Raw genomic sequence first — 16,439 nt, forward strand, 5'->3', positions numbered from 1 at the left:
TTATTTATTTTTCTTTTTCTGGGAGATGCTGGAGATCTGGTTTTAACACTTTACCTGCATGTGGTAGATATTATGCTTCTGAGCCACACACTCTACTCATTTAGGAGACAGTACATTTTCCTCCATATACTACCTAACTCACTCAAACTTCAGCAACACAATATCACAAAGAGTAGGAAAGAACCCCAAAATTGACAACCAGGAATGGCTAGAGGGACTCAGTGCTCACTCATGATCATATTTCCTTATAGAAACAGCAAAGAGAAATAACACTAAGACTGTGAATACCACATCTATGAAGGGTTTCAAAATAGATTGCTCACATACTCTTTTAATATATACAGAATTATCAAGTCTAGAAAAGCAATCACAGAGGGTATATTCCTTAAGCCCTTCTATATATAACACAATTGCCTGACCTACCAGAAAGACCCCCCCCCTTTTGAGATCTCATAGAAATTGGAATTCTCAAGCTCCAATGCAATACACACTATTAGATTATACTAAGCTTGATATATGCTGTTTCAGGATCTTCTAGCTTTCAAGATCTGTGTTGAAAAATCTGCCATTATCCTAATTGGTTTTCCCCTGTAGGCAATCTGATTCCTTTCTCTTGTGGCTTTTAAGATGCCCTTCTTATTCTGTATGTTGGGCATTTTTATTATAATGTGACTTGGTGTGGATCTGTTTTAATTTTGTACATTCAGCATCCTGTAGGCTTTTTAATTTGGAATTCTAATTCATTCTACATGTTTGGAAAGTTTTCTAATATTATTTCACTGAATAGATTGTTCATTCCTTTGGTTTGTACCTCTATGCCTTCCTCTATCCTAATAACTCTTAAATTTGGTCTTTTTATGCTATCCTATATTTCTTGAATGTTCTGTTCATGGTTTCTTACCATTATCACTGTGTGGTCTATGTTCTTTTCAACTTTATATATTTTATCCGCATTATCTAATGTCCTATCTTTCAAGTGGTCTACTCTGCTGGTGATGCTTTCATTTGAGCTTTTAATTTGGTTTATTGTTTCTTTCATTTCAAGGATTTCTGTTCCTTTTTTTGAACCTCTGTATCCCTGTTGAGGTAATTTTTTTCCTGTATTTGTCAAATTGATCTTTCACTGCCTGTATTTGCTCTCTTATGTCTTCCTTGAGTTCACAGAACATTTTAACCATGTGAATCATAAACTCCTTTTCTGTAATTTCTTCTGCTGGGCTGCCAATGATTCTAATGATGTGGTGTGTTAATTTGTTTGGGGCACTTCTTCCCTTGTCTTTTCATGCTGCTTGTGTGTCTTCCTTTCCAGCTCTGTGGGTCTGGAGTGTTATTGTTTTTACCCTATAGGTTTTTAGTGCTCTTGTAGGGTTCCAAGACTCTCACTTGTGGGAAAGGACAGTGTTAACAAATCCTAATATCAACAATATACCACTTATGAACAATTTGTTGTTATTAAGACATTTACAGTTTAGTCTCAATGTCCAGAATTGTTGGATTCAATTATTATCTAAAGTATAATCAGTAGTTTTGTAAAAAGGTTTCCAGTTTGTGACAATGGAAAATGAACTGAAGGTGGGGTGTAGGACAATATGCTGAGGAGGTAGGATGTGAGGATATAGAGTAATATATCTTAGGTAGTGCAAAAGAGACATTTAATGAAGAGGGTTAGTATCCAGGGAATAGACAGGAAGTAATTTATGGTAGACAAATACGTGGGAAGACAGTGGAGTACATAAAACAAACACAAATATGTATTTAGAAAAATACAGATGCTAAAATAGTAAATTTTGAAGGGGGAAAATGAAAGAAGAAAAATGGCATATACAACACCTCTGTATTATATTATTCAGATGACTCAATCCTCAAATCCTATTTTATGCAAAGTTCTTGGTTTCATATATGTTGGGGTGTGAGGGCCAGAGAATAGAAAGGTAGAAGAAAAAAAACAACCTAAAGGAAGAAACCAGGGTTGTTGCTAGCTTTAGAGATCTGTATCTTTCCTTCTTCTATTCTCATCCAATAGGTGGGGTTGTCTGTTGTAAGCTGGTGTCTCTGCTCTTTGGAGGGTGGAGGTAACCTGGGTGGGAAGACTGATCCTGATGCAGGGCACCTGGAAGTGGGGAGTGGCACCCACCAGTCCCTGCCTGGAGACTTCACCTCACTGGTCTCCTTTTGGGACTGCTTGTATGACTTTAGCGTGTGGTCCTATCTCCCTATCTTGCCTGGAGTTTTCCCAGTTCCTTGTCTCTCTGTTAGGCTCCAAATTTAGCCCCACCTCCCTCTCCCTTATCAGTTCCCAATTGAAGAAACTCTCACCCCAGGACTCCCATAGGTGGGCCCTGGTCACACTGCACACCTGTTTTGGGCAGCTACTGTGTTGGGTTACCTCCACTGAGGGGAGGGGATGTGATAAAATACATTACAAAACAAGTATCAGGAAAGATATACTATTAAACACACCTGGAATTATATTCAACAATTTACAGCAACATGATATCCAAAAACACTTCACCAAGAAAAGATTGTACCCTACAAATTTCTTGACATAAAATTGGAAGAGAAATCCATCCCAACAGAAGCACTAACCTTAAAACTGGAAATATGAAAAATTGTGGTAAAATGAAATATCCAAAGGTTAATAACTCACAAACAATGACTCCAAAGATATTGCAGTATATAAAATGCTGGATAAATAATTCAAAATAATAAGTATTTAGAAAGAGGATTGAATACCAAGAAAAGTCAAGAAAATTGAATAAACTAAGGAAGGCATTACAGAAGATGAATGAGAAATTCAACAAAAAATATAGAGACATTGAAAAAACTGGAAGAAATCTTGAAAATAAAAGGCACAGTAAGTAAAATAAAAAATCCAGCTGAATTAAAGCCTTTTTAATGTATTAGAGCAGGTAGAAGATATATTCTCAAACCTCAGAGATAATGTCATCATTCAGACAGTATTTAAGAAAAAATGAAACTACAATAACAATATACAATATCTCTAAGACATTATGAGAGTAAATATAAGGCCTATATACATGGAGTAATGATAAAAGATAGAGTCTAATAGCATTGATAACCTACTCAGTGATATAATAACAGAAAATATTTGAAACTTTGGGTATGAGATGAATATCCAGATATTGGAGGCATGTAGAGACCAAAATAAATGAGACCAGAAAAGAATCTCTTCATGACATATTATAAGTTAAATGCTAAAAAGTACAGACAAAAGAAAGAATTTTAAAAGTTTCCAGAGAATAATGTTGAGTCACATTTAGAGGTAAACCAATAAGGATAATTATGATTTAGCTCTGACCCTATAATCCAGGAGGGCTTGGCATTAAATAATACAAACTCTGAAATAAAATATTGCCAATCAAGATTGCTGATAGCCAACAAAGCAATCAGTCACAATGGAAGGAAAAGTTAAAACTTCTCAAGATAATGATAAAATAAAAGAATTCATTATCCCAGAACTACAGGAAATACTTAAAGAAGTACTACACTAGGGATACAAGATGGTGGGCCAGACAGAGGAAGCATTCTGTGTTGCTCTGTGACCTGTGATTCAAGAAGTGAGAATACCTCTTCTCTCAAGCAATATTACTGCTTTTGCACAGGAATCACAGCACTATGCCATGCAGTACTCACCCATGCAGGACTACCTGGTGCCTGAGAGGGACCATAGGAATCAGCACCCACATGAAGCTTTCATCCACCCACCTGAGCAGATGTCCCAGATGCAGCTCCCACACAGGATACCTGACAGCTTTCCACACACTGGATCTGAAGCCACCACTCTTGTGTGGACTCCCAAGTCACTTCCATCTTGGGACTCTGCAGCAACAGAGATAGTCCCCTATGCACCATAGCCTGCCTGCATCAGAGAACTTCACATAGACTCTGAAGAAAGCCACAGCCACACACTGCATGCCACATATCCAGTCTCTGAACTCATCATCCAACACCATCACCTGGCTCCCCCCCCAACCAAACCCGACACCCCATGGATAAAACCAAATGCTTCCATCTTGGGTCGCCTACATGAGCATCTTTAGTGGGGAAAACTCCCATTTTGGAACTCCAGCTAGCCAGGTTCCCAGTTTCTAACTCCTCCTGCTCCCCAGCAGCTGTTTACCCAGCACAGTGACTGCCCAACACAAGATAGCTCTCAGCAGGGCAGGTGCACAGAATGCCAAAAGCATCACACACAAGAGCCCCAGAAGGAAATGTCCTGTATTAGGAAGCAGTAATGGAGAGAGTGTGATAAGTTTAGAGACACAGAGACTAGGAACTGGGAGGTCTTTAGGTGAGATAAGAAAATAAGACCAGGTGCTCACATCACAGTAGCAGGCCTCAAAAGAGATCCTTCTGGTGCAGTCTCCCCTTGGGGACTAGTGCTTGTCACACCCCACTTCCAGGTGTCCTCCACCCAGGAACAACTCAACCTCCCCTGGTTACCTTAACTATCCCAAAGGTGGAGTTACCAGCTAACAACAGAAGACACCACCTATTGGATGAGAAGGGAAACAGGAAAGATAATAATCTCCAACCAAAACAATCTATGTTCCTTCCTTCAATATTTTTTCTTTCTTCTCTCTCTCTCTATTCTCCTGCTCTCATTTCCCAAACATATATGAAACCAAGTACTTTGCATGAATTAGGATATGAAAAATGAGACGACTGAATAGTAGAATATTAGTTATGTTGTATATTCTTTTCCTTTTCTTTTTCTCCAATTTTTACTACTTTAACATTTTTATGTTTTTTAATATATATGTGTGTGTTTGTTTCATGTACTCTACTGTCTTCCCACTTACTTGTCTACCAAATATTACTTCCTCTCTACTCACCTGCTACTAACTTCTTACTTAGATTTCTCTTTCACACTTCTTAAGATATAATAATTCTGTATCCTCACTTTCTACTTCCTCAGCATATCATCCTACACCTCACCTCCAGTTCTTTGTCCACCATCAGAATATGTAAACCCTTTTACAAACCTATGGTTATATTGTAAATATTAATTGAATTCACCATTTCTGTAAATTATGACCAAACTGTTAACATCTATTATCAGCTATTTGTTTTTATGTGGTATATTGTTTATGTTGGCATCTGTTAACATTGTGCTACCCATCAAAGGAGGGGTATTGAAACCCTACAGGGGCACTATAAGATTATAGGGTAAAATGGTAATGCCTTGATCCACAGTGCTAGAATGGAAGACACACAGGCAACATGAAAAGACAAAGGAAGATAATGTCTCAACAAATTAAGATACCTCATTATTAGAATCCATGGGCAGTATAGCAGAAGAAATTACAGATAAGGAGAGGAGGAAAATAAGGAGCCCCCAAGGAGGGCAGAGAGGACTGGTATAACTTCAGGAACCAGATCAACGAAGGTTTCTTGCCACCACAGATCCATCATGATTTCAGTCCATTCGGCATAGGTCTTGACTGGAGGTATCATTAGTAGCTAGGAGTTGGTAATTCCTGAGGAGAAGCTGGTTAAAAGCTTGATTAGAAATTTTTTACCCACCCAAGTCTGAATGAACTTTATGATAAAGGGGAGGAACAGGCACAGTGAGTTTTTATACCCAAATATAATGAGGTCTCTGGGTCTGCAAGCTGCCTTGTTGGCACAAAGGGGATTAAGTGTTAAGCCTTGAGTGGGGGCTTGGGCGTTTGGGCTTGAAGCAAAGAGGTGATAAAGAACCAGACAGAGAGTTTGAGAAGCCAGGTCATCCTTCAGCTAACTTTGTTTGGCATGCCCTGAAGACCAGCCTGTCCTGCACCTAACACCCTCAATTCCACTCTTCATTCCTAGTCCAATCTAGCTCCCTTCCCTCTCTGTTAAGGCTGCTCTTCAAACTCTCTCCTACCTGGGTGTCTCTGAAGCCAGCTTGCTTCTCTCTTTACCTTTCTGGAAATATCCCAGCTTTCCAAACCAGCTTGCTTCTCTCACTTATCACTGTTCCCAGCTTTCCCTAGTCACACCAATTAAGCACGGGCTTTGTAATAAAGAAGGAAGCTTCTCCCACTCGCTGAATGAAGGTTGCCAAGGGAGGACAGTGGCCCATTTTTACCAGATTTCCCTTTGAGAGCAGTCAGATCTCTCCAGGTTTTATGTGAAACACCTCAAACTTAAATACTGATACTTGAAATTCTTATGAAACTGGGAGGACAAACAAAACACACATGTTTCTCCTTAGGCCCAGAAGGCAACTGGTAAAGTGCTCTCTTATGATAAAGGTAGTTCACACTTATTCAGGGGTCACTATGCTCTGGACACCTAAGTGTTTTGTCAGAAGGACAACACACAATAGTCCCACTACCAGCCAGATTCAAGCAAGTAGGGGAGGGGTCAGGCTGGAGGAGGCCTTTAGGGTCATTTGCCTTGAATCTACAGATTAGGGTGAAGAGAGGACCCAAGAGGGGCCCGAAATGAGGAGGAGCATTGACAAGAGTACTTAATGACAGGTAATGATCCTTGGCTCTTCTGATGAAGGTGTAGGAGCACCAGGCTTAAGCCTAGAAATGTGAATCCATGGGGTAAGTTGGTTATTAGACAGCTTGAATTTGGCTGCCAAGGGAGTGCACATAATCACCTGAGCAGGACCCTCCCATTTTGGTTTTAGAGGGGGCTAATCCCCCCGTGAGCAATAGTAAACAAGTTCACCAGGTGTTAAGGAGATAGGGTTTTGAGAGAGACCGGTCAGGAAGGAGCCAGTCTTGATAACGCCAGAATTCAGAGCATAGATGGAAGAGGAGGGGCAGGGCATAGGTTTTGGAGATGGATAGGGGTTCTGTAGGCAGTTTGGGAGGAACGAGGGGATGGCCATGCATGACTTCATAAGGTGAGAGATTAGAAGACTTCTTTGGCAAGGCTCTAATGCACAATAAAGCAAGGGGAGCACCTTTACCCAGTGAGCTTGGTGAGCTTGTTGAGGGTCTCTTTAAGGGACCAATAGATAGGTCCTTTCAACCTTTCTGGAAGCCTGGGGGCGGTAAGGGCAATGCCAAGATAGTGATAGCACGTGAACCAGTCCCTGAGTTATCTGTGAGGTGAATTCTGGGCCATTGTCTGATTGGATAGAAGAGGGCATCCCGAAACAAGGGATTATGTGAGTAAGCAACAGATCAACTACCATAGAGGCCCACTTGTTAGAAGTGGGAAAGGCTTCAACCCATCCTGAAAAATTATCTACCAATACAAGAGGATACTTTATGGTTTTTACTTGGGGCATGTTGGTGAAATCAATCTGCGAGTCTGCAGCCAGGGTATGACCATGGGCCTGATGAGAAAGGAAAGTTTTTAAGTTTCTTATTGTGTGGGGAAAGGGTGAAAAAAGAGTGAAAGAAAGTAGTGAGATTCTGTGGACTAGAATGGAATAGAGAGTGAAGAAACTGAAAGAGTTGTGGGAATCTTTGGGCTGATTCCTGGTGGTAACAAAGAGTAGCAGAGAGGAGGTAAAGCTCTGTAGAGTGGCTGATTGAGCTGCTTGATTGGCCTTTGAATTATCCATAGTAGTAAGGGAGGAGTCAGTTTGGTGGGCCTTGCAATGGATTATTCCCAGTTGGGAAGGCAGCCTGGAGGCTTGTAGTAGGCCAGAAATAAGTGTGGAATTATTGACTGCCATCCCTCTGATGGTCAAGAGCCCCCTTTCTTTCCAAATGGCTGTGTGGGAGATCAGGATATGGAAGATGCATTACATAGGGAGAGGGTTTTTCCCTCCACTAGTTTGCATGCCCTTGTAGCAGCTATGAGTTTAGCTTGTTGGTTGGTGGTATTGGGTGGGAGGGTTCCCTGGACATAGGCCTCCTATGGGATCTAGGAAAGTCAGCCCCAATGACCTTGTTGTTGACATTTAGGGCATGGGGTACGTGGAGTGCATGGTGCTGGGTATGCCCTGGCCCAATGTCCCTTCTAGCCACACTTGAAGCAGGCGCCCAGGGCGGTTTTTGGTGATGGGTGGAGACTCAAGGAAGCATCCTGCAGGGCCTGGGTAAGCACAAAAACCTTAAAGGCTACCACTGAGATCTCAGTCTGGGAGGGGGGGTGGCAGGACCTTGTTTGAGCTTTTTTAGTTTGGCCCGCATGTCAGGGTAGCTCTGTGAGAGGAAATATATCATAAGGACATGATGGCCTTCTGGGGTTTTGGGATCTAGGTTACTTCTGAAGGGCTTTCATAGGCCAACCCAGAAATTCCGATGGGGTCTCTTGTAATTTTTGGAAATTGACGGCCTTATGTGCTGCTTTTTTGATCCCAGCAATAATATATGCGGAGAATCAGTCCCTACTCTGTATGCCAGCTTGTGTATTAATCCCAGTCGGGAGTTTCTGGGGCAGCAAGTGGCCCCAGAGGGTGATTGGGATTAACTCAGTGAGTTTCATCCTCATGGGCTCTGGCAAGTTCCCAGACTCTGGTATATTCCTCAAGAAGGAGAGTATTAGCCAATAACATATATATATCATGGTGAGTGGAGCTATAAGCCTGGAGGACATTAAGACTCCGGGACCTAGTTTGGTGGGGACTAAATGTGTCCACCGAGTCAGAGGGAGCACCTGAGGGGCTGGATGAAGCTGACAGGGGAGGTCTGTAGAGAGGGGGTTCATCTGCAGGATAAGTCAGGGTGAGAATAAAGAAGAGAAAAAGCCTCAACATAGGGGATCTCCTTCCACTTTTTCGAGTGCTCACAGAAGTTAAATAGATCTCTGAGAACTGCAGGATCTAGGGATCCTCCTGGGGGCCATTGACTTTGATTGTCCAATTGATAGTAAAGCCAATCTTGTGTGCAGAATTTAATAAGGGGGAGTCTGTAGGGAGGGAAGAAGAGGCCCCCATAGGTCAGGAGAGGGACAAGGGTGGTTAAGAGAGAGAGAGAGAGGAGTGCCTGTTCTTTCACCCCTCAGTATCTCCCGCTCATGAACTGGGCTCCAGAGAGTCCACCATGACCATGAAGGTCGTGGTGGGGTGCGTTCTCTCCTCCAGATTGGTGTCAGAGGTTTGCCAGAAAATCATGGTCAAAGCCCCTGCATATAGCCCCTCTGAAGTTGGATACCCAATAGGGGAACTCACCTACTGAAGAGCTGGTTTTGTGAGCAGTGTTTGAAAGAGTGGACAAGGATGGCAAGCCTTGAGAGAAGGGCCCTCGAGCAGCGAGGCATTCCCCATCCTGGGTTTTGGCACCAATGAAAGAACTAACATGGCTTGTCGTTGGAGAAAATGCCCATTTATTGAGGAATGGCTCTGCATATTTATAGAGCCAGGGGTGGTTTGACAGTTATGACAGTTTAATGGTTCAACGGTTTGACAGTTGGCATGGGGTGCTTTCTGATTGGTGAGTAAGGATCATGTGAGCCAGCAGGGCTAGTCTGATTGGTGGGTAAGGATCATGTGAACCAGCAGGGCTAGTCTGATTGGTGAGTAAAGATCATGTGAGCCAGCAGTGCTGGTCTGATTGGTGGGTAAGGATCATGTGAGCCAGCAGAGCTAGTCTGATTGGTGGGTAAGGATCATGTGAGTAAGCAGGGCTGACCATTGGACGGCTCTTCTCGGGGGATGGGGAAGTTAGTCTTTGGAGACAGGGTGACTCCCAACAGCACCTAATTACATAAAATAAATTCCTCTTGACATTAAGACTAAGATAGACTTCAATACAAAAATACTGGTGATTTCAACACATCCCCCTCATAAGATGTAAAATCAACAGATATGTTATGGCTTGGGGATGAGGCGTCCTGACAAAACTCTTGTGTTTATGTTCTGAGGTGGAATGTTTTAATTATGAAAGCTATAACCATATCATCGGATATTTCCATTTGATGGATTAATAATTTTTTTTTATTTGGGGGGTACTGAGGATTGAACTCAGGAGCACTTGACCATTGAACCACATACTCAGCCCTATTTTGTATTTTATTTAGAAGCAGTGTCTCACTGAGATGTTTAGCACATTGCTTTTGCTGATGCAGGCTTTGAAATCATGATCCTCTTGCTTCAGCCTCCCATGCAGCTGTGATTATAGGCATGTGCCACCACCGCCATCTGGGTAATAATTTGAATGGACTAACTGGGTGGTATTTATAGGCAGATGGGTCTCTGAGGGTGTGACCTTGGAAACTATATCTGATTTCCATGGCCCCTCTTTGTCTCTCTGTGTTTCCTGACTACCACAATGTGAACAATATTCCTCTCTCATAATGTTCTTTCTGTCTCATCTTGGGCCCAGAGCAATGGAGACAGCTGACCATGGACTGAACCTCTGAAACTATGAGACTAAGTAAACTTTTATTCTCTAAATTTTTCTAGTCTGGTTTCTTACAGCAACAAAAACAACACAACACAACACTTCTGATCTAAATAATACCATAAATCAAATGCACACAACAGAAAATTATAGGCTATTTCATCCAATAACAAGCAAATTCACTTTCTTCTCTATAGCTCACAGAATATTCTCCAAAATAGACCATATTTTAAGTCACAAAACAAGTGTTTGAAAATACAAAATAATCAATATAATTCCTTTTATATTATCAGATCATAATGGAATTAAATTAGAAATAAACACAAAATTACATAAGCACATGGGGAATAAATAATACTCTTCTGAAAAGAAATGGGTCTTAGATGAAATAATAAGAGAAAGTTTATAAATTTCTAGAATCAAACAAGAATAGTGATACAACATTAAAAAGTTCTGGGACATTATGCAGAGAAGTTGCTAAGAGGAATTTTATAGAAGGAGATGCCTACATTAAAAAAAGAGAGAAACAAGTCCCAAATAAATTATCTAATGTTATATCTCAATGTGCCATAAAAGCAGGAACAAACTAACTCCAAAATGAGAAAAAGAAACTTCAAAGCCAAAACAAATGAAATAGTGTGGGGTTGGGTGGGGGGAGGATCAATGTAACAAATAATTCATTCCTTGAAAAGTTCAAAGACTGATAAATCTATCTATCCAAAAGAAAGAGTTTAGAGACCCAAATCAATAAAACTATAGATGAGAAAGGCGATATCACTACAAACATTTTTTAAATCAAGAGGATCATTAGGGACTACTTTAAAAATTTATATTCTGATAAATTGGGAAATCCAGAAGATAATGACAATTTCTAGACATCTATGACTTACTCATGCTGCGAAAAGAGAATATAGAAAACCTGAACAGAACAATATCAGGGAATGAGATTGAAGACATAAAGGAAGCTTTCAACAAAGACAACTAATATCAATCATCATCAAATTATATCATAAAATAGAAAGCGAGGGAACACTTCCAAATTAATTCCTTGAAACCAGTATCAGTATTATCCTGATGCCAAAACCAAGTGGAAAAAAATACAGACAACATCTCTGATGAATATAAACACAAAAATCCTTACTAAAAATATTAGAAAAATGAATTTGTACACTGTGATCCAGTTGAATTAATCCTGGGATGTAAATTAGTTTCAGCATATACAAATCAATAAATGTAATTCTCTCACTAAGTTGCCCAAGGTGGCCTTGAACTTGCAGTGCTCCTGCCTTGGTCTCCTGAGTCACTGGGATTGCTAGGTGGGCACCACTGCCCCTGACTAGGTCATTGTACTCTTAAAAACCAGGAAACACATGGAAAACTCTTCTCCCTAGTGCCTTGCAACCTTACTTACTAGGATTAAGGTGAAAAAAGGACTCCACACCAGGAATCAAAGAAGAGAGACTCACTGTTGCAAAGAAACAACTTCCCTAATTTCCAATGTCTAACCTTATCTATGTTCATTCCTTTATCCCCTGAAATTGAACAATAACCTCAGATTTCAAATTACCATTTTCTGCCTAGAATTAAGCAGTTCAAAAATTAACTTTTACTGGAATATTTGTGTATTTGCTATATATTATTTTATGGCCTCAGTAAAAATTATAGCAATAAAGAGCTCATGGTAATTTTATGGTAATTTAAGATCACTGCCTTAAAAACATTTTTTTCTATTATTCCATTCTATAATTATCATTGAACAGTTGCCATCTTGGGCCAGTATAATCATCATGTAGAATCTCCATCAAAATCTTACGGAATGTTCCTTAGGCTCTAAATGTTATTAGATGTCTCTTCTCCTTTCACTTCAGATTTTCAAGTGCTGTATCCTTTTATGGCCTCATCCTCAACCTGCAGCACCTGGGGAGCAATATCTTCCTGTTCCAGGTTCTCTTTGGAGCCATCACGCTCACAGCCAGATTTGTTTCCCTTTGGACTCTGAATTACATGGGTCATCGGACAAACCAGATATTGTTCTCATTCCTGGCAGGAATTTCCATTCTGGTCAACACATTTTTGCCCCAAGGTGAGAGAAACCAAGGTTTGGGGAAAGAAAGTGTTTCCCTCATTCCTTAGGAATTACATCATCTTACCTGCCTGATGCACAAGAATGTCATTAAAAGCCAAGGATTCTTTGCAGTTAATATGAAGATTTGAAATGGATTATGGCAAGCACTTGGCAGGACTTAGGCTCCAACTGTGCCTATGTCCTTAAGGTATGGTTCAGACACAAAGCTGCCCTGACCACATCCAAGATGAAACTGAATATCAGCCAATGGTACAAACAGTGTCTTTAGAAGAGGAGCTAACCACATGCCTCTGGCTAATGACACTTTTCAAAACAATCCTGGAGGGAGTAGGCCTTGCAATTGCATCTCCAAGTGGGCTTGTGATACTCTCCTTGGGACTCTTCCTGATTTTTAAGGCCTCCCTAACTCAATACATTTTTAGGGAAGGCTTCTTGAATGCAGTGAAATAAAAGTCCCTTGTCTTTAGACAGAAAGCAAGAGCACAGCAGGAGTAAGGGAATCATTTAATCTTAATATGTCTTCTAATGGGCTTTGTAATTTGTCCTTAGAGAAGAAAAGAATAATGACTTCTACTTTTATGTGTAATCATAATGCATCAATTAAAAACAATAAATAAATGAAAGGAAAATCAGTAGAATAGAGGATCAAGGAGATGGAGGAAGAGAGTGAAAGGGGAAGTACTAGGGGTTGAAATGGAACAAATTATGTCATAAGCACTTATGAATGAATCAAAATGAACCCCACTATAATGTATAGCAATAATGCACTAGGAAAAACACTAGAAACAGATTAAGAATACAACTCAACCTATTTTACTAACTTACCCAAATGATCTCATTAATGATTGTGGGAATTTCAGTGGTCACCATGCTCCATCGTGTTCCCAGAGCAGGAACATATTTTGTAGGATTTCTGACTGGAAGTCTCCATTCTTCTCCCCAACAGAAGTTTCCTGCCTTACAGGAGAACAATCTGTATTCTTTTACAGTCCTATTTTGATTATTTTAGTGAATTAAAAATAATCTGTTTAACCTCTGTTAATTCTGTAATTCAAAAGTATGTGATTAATACCCAGGATGGCATTATAAATTTCTGAATAGAATTTCTAATGTCAGGCCTTTGAAATCCTGAATTATTGCCTAGAACTCACCTCTATTCACATTGTCCAATCCCTTTGTCACTATGTGGAGGAAGACCTGCCCCACGTTACACATTGTTTCCAGACTCTTAGTTATAAGTCTTTCAAGACGTGGGTTATAAACTCCTCAGTTTTTTGTTCACATATAGTTCTAGGCCCTTCAGAAAATTCCCTGAAAAAATGATGGAATTAATAAAACAAATATTTCCTGATTTCTCTTTTCCCACTATTATGAGCAATACTCAAATGTGCAGAGAAAATTGAAGCAAAAGATTTAGATCCTTTGGTTCAGTGTTTCAGCCCAGCATTCAGCAGCTCATCAACCTCTCCGTCATCTCTGAGGGGTTGCATTTTGTCTGTCATTTGTTTCTCACCTGCAAACCCTACAACAGAATCACCCCACAATTAGTTAGGGAAAGACAGATTTCTTCAACCAAGATTTTTTTTATTCTCCCTGGTCTCTTCTCTCCAGAAATGCAGACTCTGCGTGTGGTTTTAGCAACTTTGGGAATTGGATGTGTTTCTGCTGCCAGCACTGGTTCTACTCTCCACCAAATTGGGCTTCTCCCCACTGTATTCAGGTACAAGTGCTAAAGGACCTTCTGACTGCTTTCCAAACAGGACGTTCTGAACTAATTAACACTTACTGCAAAGATAAAATTGAGGTTGCTTATGTGTCCAAGACATGAATTGTAATACAAATTTTAAAAGCAACAAATAATTCACAATTATTTAAAACAAACTTTGTGCCTTGTAATGTGCCAAGTCTTTTACTGCACTTTTTCACTTAATCTGAAGAGCCACTCTACAGGATTGATGCTATGAATATTCTTATTTTAATTATGATAAAACTGATTAATTAGAAATCAATAGTGGTCAATGTCACAATGCATTATCAAAGTCCATGCATTCTATAACTATGCTGTATTGTCTCCCAAAATGAAATAGGGTTGAGAAGTGAAAACATATATACAGATTTGTACAAGATTTTCTTTGTTTTGTTATTGTCATCCTAAGGTCCACACTTGCAGGCATTGTTTCAGGATTCCAGAGATCAGGGGGAATACTGGCTCCTCTCCTGATGACCTTACTAGGGTATTCTCTCCATCTGCCCTGGATCATCTATGGAGTCATCACCCTCCTTGCTGGCCTTGTTATCTTGCCCCTTCCAGAAACCAGGAATCAGCCTCTTGTTAACACCCTCCAGGATGTGGAAAATAAGTAAGCAGATGCCCTGATTGTCACCTGAGTAGGAAGTGGCTATGTTCTATAGATCTCTTATGAGGAAGCTAATGACCATTTTCAGCCATCTGTCCTACACATAGGCTCAGATCTGAGCTATTTCTGTTTAACCCCATGTCTTTTATTCAGTGGCAGCTCTCCTCTACCCACAAAGCTGTATCTCTCCTCGTGGGATTCTAGACACACAGACCAACTTGCACCAGTTCTTTAGCAGTGAAAGGGTCACAATTAGCCCTACTGTGAAGGGCACACACTTTTTGCCCTATGGAAAGCACAGTGCTGGTGTTTTCTTGTAAATATATGAAGGCTCAAATACTTAATTCGCATACTTGTGGTATTATCAGGCATCAGTCCAATGAGTGCTCAATATATTATGGGGAGGAAATGAGCATGCCTCAAAGATACAAACTTGATTACTGCATCATTCAGGAAGGATTGTGGGACTAAAACAGAACAACCTTACTTACAAAGATAACACTATATCTAAAGGAAGTGGATTCTATAAGATTTAATCTAATTTAATAGCTTATATAGTGAAAATTTTAAGGAGAGAGAGAAACTGAATATATGGGCTGACAGAATTTGAAATGAGGAAAAATGAAAAAGTGCCCTCAGAAATTTTTAATTTCCCTTTGATATCCCCCCCCCAAAAAAATGTCATTGACCAAATGTCTAAATTGACAAGGGTAAGAGTAGCAAGACTCAAATCTGTCTTCCCAGGCATTCCTAGATATCAAGGCCTTTCCCAGCACAATGGTGTCTAGGGAGTCTTGAGATAGAACAATATCATGTAGAACTTGATACAAAGCTCATCATCTAGCATGGAGGATGTGTGCACTTATTCTACATCTTTGCTTCTTTTTTTCTTCTTCTTCCCAGCACAAAATATTCAAGAAAAGTAAAGCAGGAAGATACTTCCACAGAAGTAACACAGTTTTAACAACTTTCCAAGAGTTGATTCAGGGAAGAAAAAAATAAGGAATTAAAAAGTCAAGATTCTTCTTTAGGCCAATAAAACTAGTCAAAAATTTAATGGACAAATGGATGCTACCTAAAATCACTCAATATATAAATTTTCTCAAAATAATTTATGAGTTTATGTAATTTCACCAAACAATTGTTCGTTTGAAGAAAGACATTGCAAAAACAGTTTGAAGTTGATCTTGAAATTAATAATAGAAAAAGAAGCCTTTTTTTCCATGATCCATCAATCCCATTACTTGGTATACATCCAAGAGAGTTTATATGCTAAAGAGATACCTGCACTTCCATGTTAATTGTAGCACACCTCAGTGTCCTTCAAAGGATGAATAGTTTAAGAAAGTGTATTATATTACATGAAATGTAACACTACTCAACCATATAAATGAAGAACATTCTGCCATTTGAAATAACAAAAATGGACGGGGAGGAATTTATTTTAAGGGATGTAGGAAGTACAAACAGAAAATGATAAATACCACATAACTCATTCATATGTGAAACCTGAAAATTTTGATCTCAAAATACAGTAGAATGGTGATCTCTAGAGACTAGGGCACTTGGGTAGGGGGAGTGAATGGAAGATGATCAAAAGATTCAAAATTACAACTAGATAATAGAAGTAAGTAAAAGAGATCTATTGTGCAACATATTGACTATAGTTAATGACATCATATTTTATTATTGAAAAATGCTTAAAGGATGGCTGAGTGCTATCACCAAAAGAAATGA

General features: G+C 39.8%; 1 protein-coding gene across 1 annotated transcript in view; it reads left to right on the forward strand.

The window, feature by feature from the left end:
• Positions 1-15,666, forward strand: part of LOC144254458 (steroid transmembrane transporter SLC22A24-like) — a 38,704-nt gene extending 23,038 nt beyond the window's left edge. The window contains exons 7-10 of the mRNA XM_077797624.1: positions 12,128-12,342; positions 13,957-14,065; positions 14,502-14,705; positions 15,606-15,666. Of these exons, the coding sequence (XP_077653750.1) occupies positions 12,128-12,342; positions 13,957-14,065; positions 14,502-14,705; positions 15,606-15,666 (589 nt within the window). The remainder of the gene's footprint in view (positions 1-12,127; positions 12,343-13,956; positions 14,066-14,501; positions 14,706-15,605) is intronic.
• Positions 15,667-16,439: the final 773 nt, after the last annotated feature.

This window comes from Urocitellus parryii, chromosome 4 (assembly GCF_045843805.1).
Source record: "Urocitellus parryii isolate mUroPar1 chromosome 4, mUroPar1.hap1, whole genome shotgun sequence".
Classification (NCBI taxonomy): Eukaryota; Metazoa; Chordata; class Mammalia; order Rodentia; family Sciuridae; genus Urocitellus; species Urocitellus parryii.